Raw genomic sequence first — 13,398 nt, forward strand, 5'->3', positions numbered from 1 at the left:
GAAATTATCACGTCTAGAGCGGTACCTCCGGAGATCGCGCACGACACTCGCGGTTGACCCTCGAGCATGGCAGTGTGAACACAATGTGTCGTTGAGCTCAACACTCCTACAGTAGGATATAAATGGTAATAGCAGAGCAATGTTTTTGAAACAGCTGAAATGTATAGACATTTTCCTAAGATTTGAGACTTGTTTTATTTAGTTTTTACCTGAAACAGCAGTAACAACTTGTTACATTCTGAAATTGTCGCAGTAAATGCTGCCTGCCGGCTGCACGGAGCCAATGAAAACTATGGAAGCCCATTCCCGCCACCATGTCGATACTATCTCAACATTTTCAGATACTGAAGTCAAACTACACTATATAAGAAATGTTTTTGAGATCATACAAATATAATATGTTTTTTCATGTGTTACATTGTGTGGGAAATTGCTTTCCTGGGGCCCAGAGTTTGTCCTGATCTGGTAGGCTAACCTAACTAGGTAAAAGTCTGGGTATAACATAGTAATAAATCAGCTGTAAAAAAACGGTTTTATATGGGCTGTGATGGGACCTGATTTTTTCTAATCAGGTCATATGGTTTTTAAAAAGTCCAGGAAAAACTTCTGGCAAACAAATCATGAGGCGAATCAGTCTTAACAACAGTACTTTGTCCATCTTTTCAACACTTTTGTATCAATATTTTTTATTAAACCAAATCAAAAATGCTGGGGCAAATGCCATTTCGCCACACGTTTGCCGGCGGCACTGGTGTGCTGATCTATGCAACAGATGGAAATCGCCACACAATGCAATGATGAATGTTGATGTTGTTAGCGTTAGCTAGCAGTAACTCTGTGCTTTTGTCTTGAAGCTAAAATAATGAGTGTACAGACCTTTCATTGTCTGCACATGCTTGTGAATTTTTGCATTATTCAAGAATGTAATATGTTGCAATAATTACAGCCAGGTCACCCGTGATCAAGTCAGTATTCGACATCCATCCATGTCTGAGAACGTTGTGAGATGAGCCACTAGGGGCAACAGTGAGCGCTATTAACTTCAAGTAGGTTTCAGTTTTGCTGGGGTGTTCTGGACAAGGATGGCAGATGGGTGTAAGCATCTGCCTTTGGTGCCAAAGGTTGCATGTTTGAATCCAGTAATATAAAGTTATTTTTGTTTTAACCCTTACCTTAACCATTCGAAGTTAATGCCTAACCTTAAGATTTCTGAGTTAATGGCTAAACTTAACCCTAATCTTTAAAATTCAGAGTTATTGCCTAAACTTGATGTTTGAGAAACATGAATGAACGTCTAATTCTGACATGAGACTATGAGAGCTTGTTGATAATTAAGTGTAATATGGTATATGCATGAAGAGTTCATCCATGCTAGCTAGTAGAATAGTTTGCAATGGTTAGCCTCCTGGCTAGTGGCTACTGTGACATTTATGGTACTTTTGAGCTGCGATGCAAGAACGCCAACCGAACCCTTTCCCGGCTTGTGACATTCCCGTCGCTAATTTGAATTGAAAAGTGTATGTACATACACTATATATAAAAAAGTATGTGAACACCCCTTCAGATTAGTGTATTCGGCTATTTCAGCCAAACCCGTTGCTGACAGGTGTATAAAATCAAGCACACCGCCATGCAATCTCCATATCAAACATTGGCACTAGAATGGCCTTACTGAAGAGCTCAGTGACTTTCAACATGGCACCGTCATAGGATGCGATCTTTCCAGCAAGTCAGTTCGTCAGATTTCTGCCCTGTTAGAGCTGCCCCGGTCAACTGTAAGTGCTGTTATTGTGAAATGGAAACGTCTAGGAGCAACAACGGCTCAGCCGTGAAGTGGTAGGCCACACAAGCTCACAGAACGGGATCGTCGAGTGCTGAAGCGCGTAGCGTGTAAAAATCATCTGTTCTCGGTTGCAACACTCACTACCGAGTTCCAAACTGCCTCTGGAAGCAACGTCAGCACAAGAATAACATATTGTTATTTATTTTGCTCTTTTGCACCCCAGTATCTCTATTTGCACATAATCTCTTGCACATCTAGCATTCCAGTGTTAATACTATTGTAATTATTTTGCACTATAGCCTATTTATTGCCTTACCTCCATAACTTGCTACATTTGCACACACTGTATATATATTTTCTGTTGTATTTTTGACTATGTTTTTTACCCCATATGTAACTCTGTGTTGTTTTTATCGCACTGCTTTGCTTTATCTTGGCCAGGTCGCAGTTGTAAATGAGAACTTGTTCTCAACTGGCTTACCTGGTTAAATAAAGGTTAAATAAAAAAAACAAAAAATAACTGTTCGTCGGGAGCTTAATGAAATAGGTTTCCATGGCCGAGCAGCCACACACAAGCCTAAGATCACCATGCACAATGCCAAGCGTCGGCTGGAGTGGTGTAAAGCTCGCCGCCATTGGACTCTGGAGCAGTGGAAATGCGTTCTCTGAAGTGATGAATCACGCTTCACAATCTGGCAGTCCGACGGACGAATCAGGGTTTGGTGGATACCAGGAGAACGCTACCTTACCGAATGCATAGTGCCAACTATAAAGTTTGGTGGAGGAGGAATAATGGTCTGGGGCTGTTTTTCATGGTTCGGGCTAGGCCCCTTCGTTCCAGTGAAACGGAAACGCCCAACATCAGTGCACGACCTAATCGCCCAACATCAGTGCCCGACCTCACTAATGCTTTGAGGCTGAATAGAAGCAAGTTCCTGCAGCAATGTTCCAACATCTAGTGGAAAGCCATCCCAGTAGAGTGGAGGCTGTTATATCAGAAAAGGGGTACCAACTCCATATTAATGCCCATGATTTTGGAATGAGATGTTCGACGAGCAGGTGTACACATACTTTTGGTCATTTATTGTATTATGTAAATTAGGATTTTGTGCTGATAACTCTATTCAGTGAGAATAAGCTCAAAGACGGCTAGAGCTGTTTATTCTATTCACCTCCCAGTGGGGGACAATTTGGACAGACAATAGTATCCTAATGAATGTTTGTCTATCTGACACTCCCTCTGGTTATTAAAACAAATGGTTGAATGGCTGAGTGGTCATGTGTGTGTGAATAATAGGAGATGAAATGAAGGATGTTATCTGTGCTAGAGTACATCCCAAATGACACCCTATTCCCTATATAGAGCACTACCTTTGGGCCCTGGTCAAAAGTAGTGCAGTAAATAGGGAATAGGGCGCCATTTGGGACGCAACCCTAGCACACACACACAAACACACACACACACACACAAACACACACACACACACACACAAACACAAACACACACACACACACACACACACACACACTCACACTCACACTCACACTCACACTCACACTCACACTCACACTCTCACACACAGGCTGGAGGGTGCAGATGGATGAGGGGCTAAAATCCAGATTTGGGAATGTGCAGAGGACTGGGCAGGAGAACTCTCAGCAGACAGGGCCTGTGTCCCAAATCACACCCTATTCCCTACATAGTACACCATATGGGCCCTAGTCCAAAGTAGTGCACTACATAGGAAATAGGGTGCCATTTGGGACGCAGGCAAGAACTGTCCTTGGAGGGATTCTCACCAGGTGACATGGGAACACCCTCAGTGACAACCCCAGCACTGACTGTCTGTCTGCCTGCCTGCCTGCCTGCCTGCCTGCCTGCCTGCCTGCCTGCCTATTTTTCTATACATCTATCCCTGGATAAGAGCGTCTGCTAAATTACTAAAATGTAAATGGATCCCCAGTCATCATAATCAGGATCTCATTTTCTTTATCAAATTCAAGCTATAGTAAGGACAGGGTCCGGTGGTGAAACTGGTGAAAGATGTCATTATAGTACTAATAGATTATGATTTCTCATTAATTGCGCTAGTAAACAGAGGAGCATTATCATTAATTGTGAGTACGTCAGGCACTGCGGTATGTCAGGCAGGGATTGCTCTCTGTAGCTCTGCTTTCTAGACCTGCTTTCTAAGAAATTCTTAAAACAGACTAAAATACTCAAAGAAGACAAAGGGGGGCTTTGCTTGACTGTAATGCACATCAGAACACTTACGTACTCCAGAAAATAAGGTTATTACTGTGAGGTTTTGGCCCTTATGCTGGCTGTGTCTAAGTGGACCAGCACTGTGAGTTCGTCCCAAATAGCACCCTATTGCCTATATAGTGCACTACTTTTGACCAGAGCCCTATGGGGGGAATAGATGGAATAGGATGCCATTTAGGATGCACAGCCTTTGACTAGCCCAATTTACCCTCAGCGCTCGGGGCTAGAATGTGGCTATAGTATATGGTTGGTGTCTAGGTCTGGGTGGCAGGCAGCAGCTAGCCAGCTTTTTAAATGCTGGTGTCTGTTTTTCCTGCTGAGTCTCACTAGGCTGTGACAGGGCCGTAGAGGGGTGCAAGGGGGAAACAAATGGCCGTACTCATCCTGGCCATAAAGAAGGGTGCAGTGCCACAACCCAATAAAGGACTGACGCTGATGAATGTGGCCAGGGAGAGGGAGGCGACCCTGGCCGAGCTCCACCAGAAATGAAACCACAGGGATATAAAATAGGTTATTATCGTCACACACTGACAGCCAGACGGACAGAAGGGGGCTGAGATGGATGGACAGACAAACTGACTAAAAAGGAGGTTGGATAAAGGAAGGGCAGCTAAGATCAAAATGACTGATAAATGTTGATGAGAACCTGATGTATCCAAGAGGAGTTCAAAAACGATGCATGATGGCTTGAAACTCAGTTTAGTGTGCTTTGAATAACCCTCTCACTGAATGATGACCTTGTCAATGAGATGCACATTTTAATGTCCCCACACTGACCTCAGAGATGCCTGACAGGCATAAACCACTAGCTCTTGATACATATCAAGTATATAAAACAGTACCTAGACAAACAGGGTCTAATGAGTAGTCATCAGCATAGTGTTATGTCAAGATTGGCCTTCTTCTGTCCACAACACATCCCACAACACCATATCATCACAATACCACCACTAGTAAGACTATTTGAACACACATCCACTGGCTGAAGTTTTTGTATGAGGGCGTCAAAGATGCAGTAGCAATAGGAAGTAGGCCTATGTAAACTACTATTCTTACAACTTGGATAACACAAGTTAAATATACATTTGGGACTAACACATTGGCATACAGTAACGGGGTAGAGTGAGCTCACCTGCAGTGGCATGGGCGGTGTGACGGGCGAGGGCAGGCTGCGGGCCGGCGATTGGTTTTGCCTGAACGGCGGAGACTGCGGCGGTTGGCCAGAGCCGGTCATGGAGGTGGTGGAGGAGGCGGAGCCAGGGGAGGGGACCGAGACGGATGACTGCTGTAGGCTGGGCGGGGTCATGTGACCCCGTGATGACAACTGGTTGTGGATGTGGCTGTGGGAGTGTTGATGCTGCTGATGGTGTTGTTGTTGGTGATGGTGCTGTTGTTGTTGCTGGTGGTGCTGTTGTATCTGTTGAAGCTGCTGCAGGTGCTGAAGCTGGGAGTTCAGGGATGAGGTAGCTGGTGAAGGAAGAGGAACAGAACATCAAACTGATATCATTACTACTGTATCTTAAACTATTCAGAGACATTCAAAAATGTTTGTAACACATTCATGTGTAATTTGAAAACCAGCCGTTGGGGTAACATACTGAAAAAGAATGGTCACACCTAACAATAGATAGACAATAGGTTGAGGTGTGGGGATATCAATGTAAATTGACCAGTCCCACAACAAGGTCCAGTAACATTGTAACCTCTACCATGGAGTTCCAGAAGAACCTGACTTCAGTAGTTAGAGGACAAAGCTATCCACATTGACTGACATAATTGGTCTCTCTAGAGAGAAGCTCTTCATTTTCACTCAGAGAATGTCACAATCTTAGGTTTAATTATGGAAAATCTCCTAGGAAGAGTCATTCATCTTGACAGGAAGTCTTAAGAAATCATACCGTTATCCTCATCTCTAGATTTAAATGTGAATTCATTTTATGCACTTTTCTCACCGTTTCAGTGACACACACAGACAGAGATGGACAGACAGACAGACACATTCATGTGTATGTCCACATGGACGCATCCACAAGGTACTGCAATCCACAAGAATATGCAATACGTACAGTGGGGAAAAAAAGTATTTAGTCAGCCACCAATTGTGCAAGTTCTCCCACTTAAAAAGATGAGAGAGGCCTGTAATTTTCATCATAGGTACACGTCAACTATGACAGACAAATTGAGAAAAAAAAATCCAGAAAATCACATTGTAGGATTTTTTATGAATTTATTTGCAAATTATGGTGGAAAATAAGTATTTGGTCACCTACAAACAAGCAAGATTTCTGGCTCTCACAGACCTGTAACTTCTTCTTTAAGAGGCTCCTCTGTCCTCCACTCGTAGACCTGCACCAGGCTGGGAAGACTGAATCTGCAATAGGTAAGCAGCTTGGTTTGAAGAAATCAACTGTGGGAGCAATTATTAGGAAATGGAAGAGATACAAGACCACTGATAATCTCCCTCGATCTGGGGCTCCACGCAAGATCTCACCCCGTGGGGTTAAAATGATCACAAGAACGGTGAGCAAAAATCCCAGAACCACACGGGGGGACCTAGTGAATGACCTGCAGAGAACTGGGACCAAAGTAACAAAGCCTACCATCAGTAACACACTACACCGCCAGGGACTCAAATCCTGCAGTGCCAGATGTGTCCCCCTGCTTAAGCCAGTACATGTCCAGGCCCGTCTGAAGTTTGCTAGAGTGCATTTGGATGATCCAGAAGAGGATTGGGAGAATGTCATATGGTCAGATGAAACCAAAATATTACTTTTTGGTAAAAACTCAACTCGTCGTGTTTGGAGGACAAAGAATGCTGAGTTGCATCCAAAGAACACCATACCTACTGTGAAGCATGGTGGTGGAAACATCATGCTTTGGGGCTGTTTTTCTGCAAAGGGACCAGGACGACTGATCCGTGTAAAGGAAAGAATGAATGGGGCCATGTATCGTGAGATTTTGAGTGAAAACCTCCTTCCATCAGCAAGGGCATTGAAGATGAAACGTGGCTGGGTCTTTCAGCATGACAATGATCCCAAACACACCGCCCGGGCAACGAAGGAGTGGCTTCGTAAGAAGCATTTCAAGGTCCTGGAGTGGCCTAGCCAGTCTCCAGATCTCAACCCCATAGAAAATCTTTGGAAGGAGTTGAAAGTCCGTGTTGCCCAGCGACAGCCCCAAAACATCACTGCTCTAGAGGAGATCTGCATGGAGGAATGGGCAAAAATACCAGCAACTGTGTGTGAAAACCTTGTGAAGACTTACAGAAAACGTTTGACCTGTGTCATTGCCAACAAAGGGTATATAACAAAGTATTGAGAAACTTTTGTTATTGACCAAATACTTATTTTCCACCATAATTTGCAAATAAATTCATTAAAAATCCTACAATGTGATTTTCTGGATTTTTTTTCCTCATTTTGTCTGTCATAGTTGACGTGTACCTATGATGAAAATTACAGGCCTCTCTCATCTTTTTAAGTGGGAGAACTTGCACAATTGGTGGCTGACTAAATACTTTTTTCCCCCACTGTATATGTATTCAGTTCTTCATATAAAGTGCAGTGCGTGGTGGTGAATTTCACAAATTCTCAACCATTGACTGAAAATTCATTGGTTCTTATTTTTTTACAAAGCCTTAAGTGACTGTATGAGTGACTGTTTTCACCTAAGGCATACAGCATTTTACCCTTATAATCACTCAGCGGGTAGCATAACGAGAGTGACACAAAACCACATCATTTCTAATGGCAAAACCGAATATTTGACCAAGACATCAAATTTCTCACTGACCTTTACTGGTTCCCCAGTAAAAAGACTGTAGGCTCTGAGACCATTACTTGACTGTGAATCTACTTGACTTTTTCCTTGAGAAGAGGTACTGGCGGTGAATGACAGGCACCATACAAAGACCTGATTCAGAGGGCTCTTGTTACTGTTGGTCTACCCCCAGCCTAATAGTTTGTGGTGTTTTTGCCAGTTCTGGGACTGCATGTGAGGGTACTACAGTATCTTGCCAAAGTACTATTATCTACTTTTGATATGTTAAGAATGCTATTTTAAGCTGTATAACATCAATATAACCTACAGTGACAAGGCTACCGCAATGGAGTTCTCTTTCAGCCTTAAAAACAATGAGAGGTCTCGAGAAACGGAGAGAATAACAATAGATCAATGGCACAAAAGAGAGTGTTGGCTGGCGTTTGATAATGCAACAGAGCATTTGTGAATAGAGGGGTAGACAAGCTTGTATACATACTGAATCAATGTGCTTCAATAATTAAACCAATGGCTGTTTCATAGCGAGATGAATTAATAAAACATGAGGGCAGACATTTCTTTGATTAGTCCGGTCGCTCTGGGTTCTGGAGAGGCGCATGCGAACATTTGATCAAGACCTCCCCCTTTTCCTCGGCTCTAAGTAGCAGAAGAAGAATCCCAGTGAAGAAAGCAAGTGTGTGTGTCCCAAATGGCACCCTATTCCCTATATAGTGCTCTAGTTTTGACCAGAGCCCTATCAGACCCTGCTCAAAAGTAGTGCACTATAAAGGGAATAGTGTGCCATTTGGGATGTGACCAGTGTCTCTGGGCCAGTAAATAGCAGCAACACTTTCACATTTCTTCTACCTCCTGACACATTGACACCTCTCCCACACCCCACCATGAATTATATATCATCTTGAGAGAGAGGCGCCCAGTCCAATTCTCATTTGAAATGTTAGGGCAAGTTGTCTAGCAAGCTATGACAAGACTGGGCGCCTCTCTCTCTCTTCCTGCTTGCAAGTGTACCACAAGAAAATGTGGAGCGCGCCAGTTAAAAAGATGGAAAATGGGAGGAATGAAAGACAGAAAGAACGAAAAGGAGAGCGAGAGAGATAAAAAGAGATTTCTGTCCAAAAATTATCTAAACCAGGGGAAGATCAAAGAGGATTCAGAGAATCTCCTCCAGCGTCGACCGTGAGGCCGAGGAGGAAAGAGAGGCACAACAAAATAATATGAAAAAGGAAAACAAATACTGAGGGAATATGGAAGAAGCCCCATGTGGCCTTATTATAAGGGCTACACCGCAGGTAACTATATTCTTTAACAGCGATGCTTTATAAATTCTGTCATCTTGTTAAGACTGTCAGGCCCACTGACCCTTCTTCTCCCTGTCACTGGGAACCCGGCTTTAGAAAGAGCATTCTTCTAACCGCGGCTGTCTGATTGCTTTGGCTGACCTCATAATCCAGCAGCCCTGTCTCCACTAATTGTTTGTGCTACCTCCTCAAGCAGACAGTGAATGGAGTAGGAGGAGAAAGGGGCTTGGAGAAGACGGAGACAAGGGCAAAAGGCTGCTGGGATCCTATGGAGCTCATTATATGTTCTTCATTTCCCTGGCTGCATGTTCACCAATCCTGGTACTATGTTCAAGTGGCCCTCTTACTTACAGGCCCCATGCTTAGGGGTACAGGATAAAGGATCCCAATCTGACTGTTGAACAAGCAAGCCTCTGATAATCACGATATTAAGGAATAAGCCACGACACAGAAAAAGTACTGAAAAGACATGCCAGCTGAAGAAATGAAGTCAAATGTTCATTAGATGTGTATTATTGTAAATTGTAATCTACTGTATACTGTAGCACTTTTGGACCATAAGAGATCCCAGTAGGTGGAAGATGAAATACCTCAAACAGGATACAGTGATTCTCTCTCTACACAGAGGAGTGGGAGCCATATGACCTGGGTGGGTTTGAGGACCCAGGATACTGTAGGCCAGGGGTGTCAAACTCCTTTTGCACCGGGGGCCACATTTGGCCTTCAACAAGGTCCGGAGGGCCGCACTGAAAATTGGTTATATTTCCTCGCCGTCAAAATTTGCTAAACCATTGTTTTGGGAATTTTCAATACTCCATGTCTAGCTTTCATTTCGGTGATTGTTAGCGAGCTGTACACAGTCAAGAAACTATATGAATGTAGGTCCATTATCATTTCTATGCAGTTTCAATTTGGTTTCAGTCAATATGAAGTATATTGAGTTCGTTTTTAAGTTTTTTTTTACTCAAACCACCCGTGAGCCGGATCCCATTTGTTTGACACCCCAACTGTAGGTTCTTGTCTACTTTGTTTCAGTGTGGACGGTGCCACTGTAGAAATCAACTGTTGTCTTTGACTGCTGCAGCCCTGACTCTGTGAAGTACAAAGCGAGACTGATTGTCAAAGGTCGCAAGGCTAGGTCAAAATCGGCTCGTACGTCAGACAAAATGCTATTTTTGTTTCCTGTGTCGCTCAGGAGAGGATGAGAGCGAGAAGCAGCCACCTCTCTCATTACAACAGGCCCCTCTCTGGTCCCTGCCAACCCCCCATTACTGCAGTTCTCTCTCTGGGCTGGATTTGGCCTCTGTCCTTTTCTCCTCGGTGTTAACAACAGCTCACCCTTGTGTTTGTGTGTGTGTGAGTGTGTGAGCGTGTAATGTGCACTTGTCCATATCTGTCTATAGGGTGCATATGTGTAGTAACTATTTTGAAAGTTAGGATACTAAATCATTCCATACGTATGAGGAACAATAGAGACAAAAAATATAGACTTTTAAGGAGAAGCAAGTTAACTTATTTTTATAGCACTGCACACTATACGTGTGTGTGTGTGTGTGTGTGTGTGTTTGTGTGTGGGTGTGTGTGTGTGTGTGTGTGTGTGTGTGTGTGACTGGTTAGGACACATGCATAGGAGGTACAATAAAAAAGACTGTATAGAAATAAAGAAAGGCGCCAATGGCAAAAGGTGATGTTATAATTGAAAGGAGAAGCATTCAACGTGTCTACATCCATGCTCATCACACTCAGCTCCCAGCAAAGGCCAGGTAAAAGCCCACATGAAAGAGACAGTTAAGAAATAAACAGATAAAAGGACATTGATTGGTTTCAACCCATAAAGTTTACTCCATTGGCTAACTCTTTAGTAACTCTCTTTCTTACATTGTATTGTGTGTATCGCACAAACAACAACATAAAGATGAGGAGTCAATTTAATATAGTGTAAAGAGTTAGTTCTTCAAGTATGAAAATAATAATATTGTAGGCTACAACATTCAATGCAAAATGGTACAATATGTGTTCAAATGTTCGGAAGCATAAAAACATCAAAAGGTCAAAAACTCATATAAAGCGACCACGGTCTATCTTCACCTCTCTCCTCCCAGCATCATTAGCAGAGTGCAGTAAATTAGGAGCCAGGCAGAGGTCTGAAGAGGTGCCTCCATGAAGTAAATGAAAGTATCTGTTCTGACTCACCCAGTATTTTAGGGGGTCATCTAAACTGTGCTGTGGTTCTTGAACAAGTGAAGGGAGAGGAGAGAAGGAGAGGAAACAACAGCCGTGTTATGTCTCTGCCTCACGTCCCACTGTGGGAGAACATAAAGCACTGTCTCAATTGGTTGCCACACGGATAATTACTCCACTGGAGAGAGATGGACTAGTCGGTGAGGCGCTTGGCAATTATGAACATGGACGGAGGAAGGTCATTTTTACCCTGAGGATTAAGAGTAAGCGCACTCAGACTAATAAACTGGATGAAAACATGTTATTTCTTACAGAAACTTATTTCGCACATGCAGCTGTTTTCATGCAACTTTTAAGGTGGTAAATTAGGAGGATCACTGACTCCAGAGAAATAGTTAATGTTATTGGTATTTGCAATATGGCGGCTCAATTTAGCATCCAGCATTAGATTTCAATGACATGTTTCCCTTCACCTTTTTTCAATAGATATTTAACTAAAACTGAAAATATTTTATTTTGTGTAGTGGAGGGTTTAAAATTTCAGCATCAGACATTGGTGTTACATCCAATAAACACTGAAACAACAGATAACGCTCACACATTGAACTAAAGATCACACAACACATTTCAATGTCAGAGGTTTCCCTAGACATCTGAGAACACAAATGTGTTTCTCAGTTTTTCATTCGGGAGTTGTGGTATACGAATCACGTTGAGAGTATGAAAAATGGATTCCTGCTCCTTGGCCATGGTTAGAATAAACACAGGGCAAATAAAACCGGAGAAAAAATCCAACTGTGTAAAGATATTACCTGCAGTCACTGTAGACCATATCAATGTTTCAGTGCCGCTTTGGAGGGGTTTAGACACAACAAAAATGGAAGCAGTAGAGACTTGAGTCGAATGAGCCATGGGGTTTTACAGAGTAAAACGCACCGCTTGTAGGGATCCACAGATAATGCTTTCACTTTGTGATGCAAGGCAATATGAAGCTGTGTTGTGGAATTCTCACCCCAGGGTAAGGATTTGAAAGTATTGAGTATTGAGTCCTCTCCATGGAGATTGTCACGAACAGAAGAGGACCCAAGAGCGCAAGTTCAAATTCAGAGTTCTTTATTCAAGGTTACAGGCGGGAAGAGGAGTCCCAGGGGTGTCAGGGGTCTTTCAGGGTCCTCCTGTGGGTACCTGTGCTCCGGGGGTCACCAAATGTCCGGGGGTGTCCAGTCCAAGTGCTTAGTGTGTGTGTTCCCCAGTGATGGAGCGGCGTATCGGGCTGAGGGTGGTGAAACGTCTGGGCACGCTCATCTGGTGGTCGGAGACCTGGGGGACACACACACACAACAGCAATATGAATGGCAGGCAGAAGTACAGATCAGGGCTGGGCAAATATCGTGGTGAGAGACAGAAGGCAGAAACGAGTTACCGGAGGGGCTGAAGATCGGAGAGTAGTCGAGGTCCAGAAGGCAGGTTGGGATAGACGGGGCAGTAGAACAAGGAGGCAGTCAAGAAAGGATCGGTATCACAAACAGGAGTCAGAGCGCAGACAGGCAGGTTACTGGTCCGGGTTTGAAGACGATCTGACAGGGCTTGGCTGAAAACCAGGGCTTGATATACTGGGAGAGGTAGTGGGGAAATGCAGTTCAGCTGGCAGAGTAATTAGAACAGAGTGAGGCAAGGTGAGGATGGTGAGTGGGAAATGCAGTGCAGCTGGCCAGGTAACAAGAGCAGAGCAGGGCAGGTGGAGCTAGTTAGGCTGAGTAGAGAGAGGGAGGTGAGCAGAGTGGAAGATAATTGAATGCAATTAATGTTGCTACCAGGGAGAGAGAGTGCTCATGACAGGACCCCCTCCAAGGGACGGCCCCAGAAGTCCCAAGAACAACATCATGCCGGGAGGGTGGAGGGGAGCAGGCGGCGGGTCAGAACTCCTCCGAGCGGTCCGAGTGAATCTCCTCATCCTCAGAAGGAGCTGGAGGGTCACGGTCGGGGAGACAGGACAGGCACTGAGACAGGAGCAGGGGCGGGCCGGACGGCTAGGAACCCCTCTTGGGACGGCCCCCCTACGGATTGCAGGCTGATCAGGATGTAGTCGG

General features: G+C 44.1%; 1 protein-coding gene across 4 annotated transcripts in view; it reads right to left on the reverse strand.

Annotated features, from left to right (window-relative positions):
* Window positions 1-13,398, reverse strand: part of LOC121569895 (POU domain, class 6, transcription factor 2-like) — a 108,887-nt gene that overhangs the window by 48,889 nt on the left and 46,600 nt on the right. For all 4 annotated transcript variants that reach the window (XM_041881195.2, XM_041881193.2, XM_041881192.2 and 1 more), the window contains one exon: window positions 5,182-5,516. In XM_041881195.2, the coding sequence (XP_041737129.1) occupies window positions 5,182-5,516 (335 nt within the window). The remainder of the gene's footprint in view (window positions 1-5,181; window positions 5,517-13,398) is intronic.

Source organism: Coregonus clupeaformis, chromosome 7 (assembly GCF_020615455.1).
Source record: "Coregonus clupeaformis isolate EN_2021a chromosome 7, ASM2061545v1, whole genome shotgun sequence".
Classification (NCBI taxonomy): domain Eukaryota; kingdom Metazoa; phylum Chordata; class Actinopteri; order Salmoniformes; family Salmonidae; genus Coregonus; species Coregonus clupeaformis.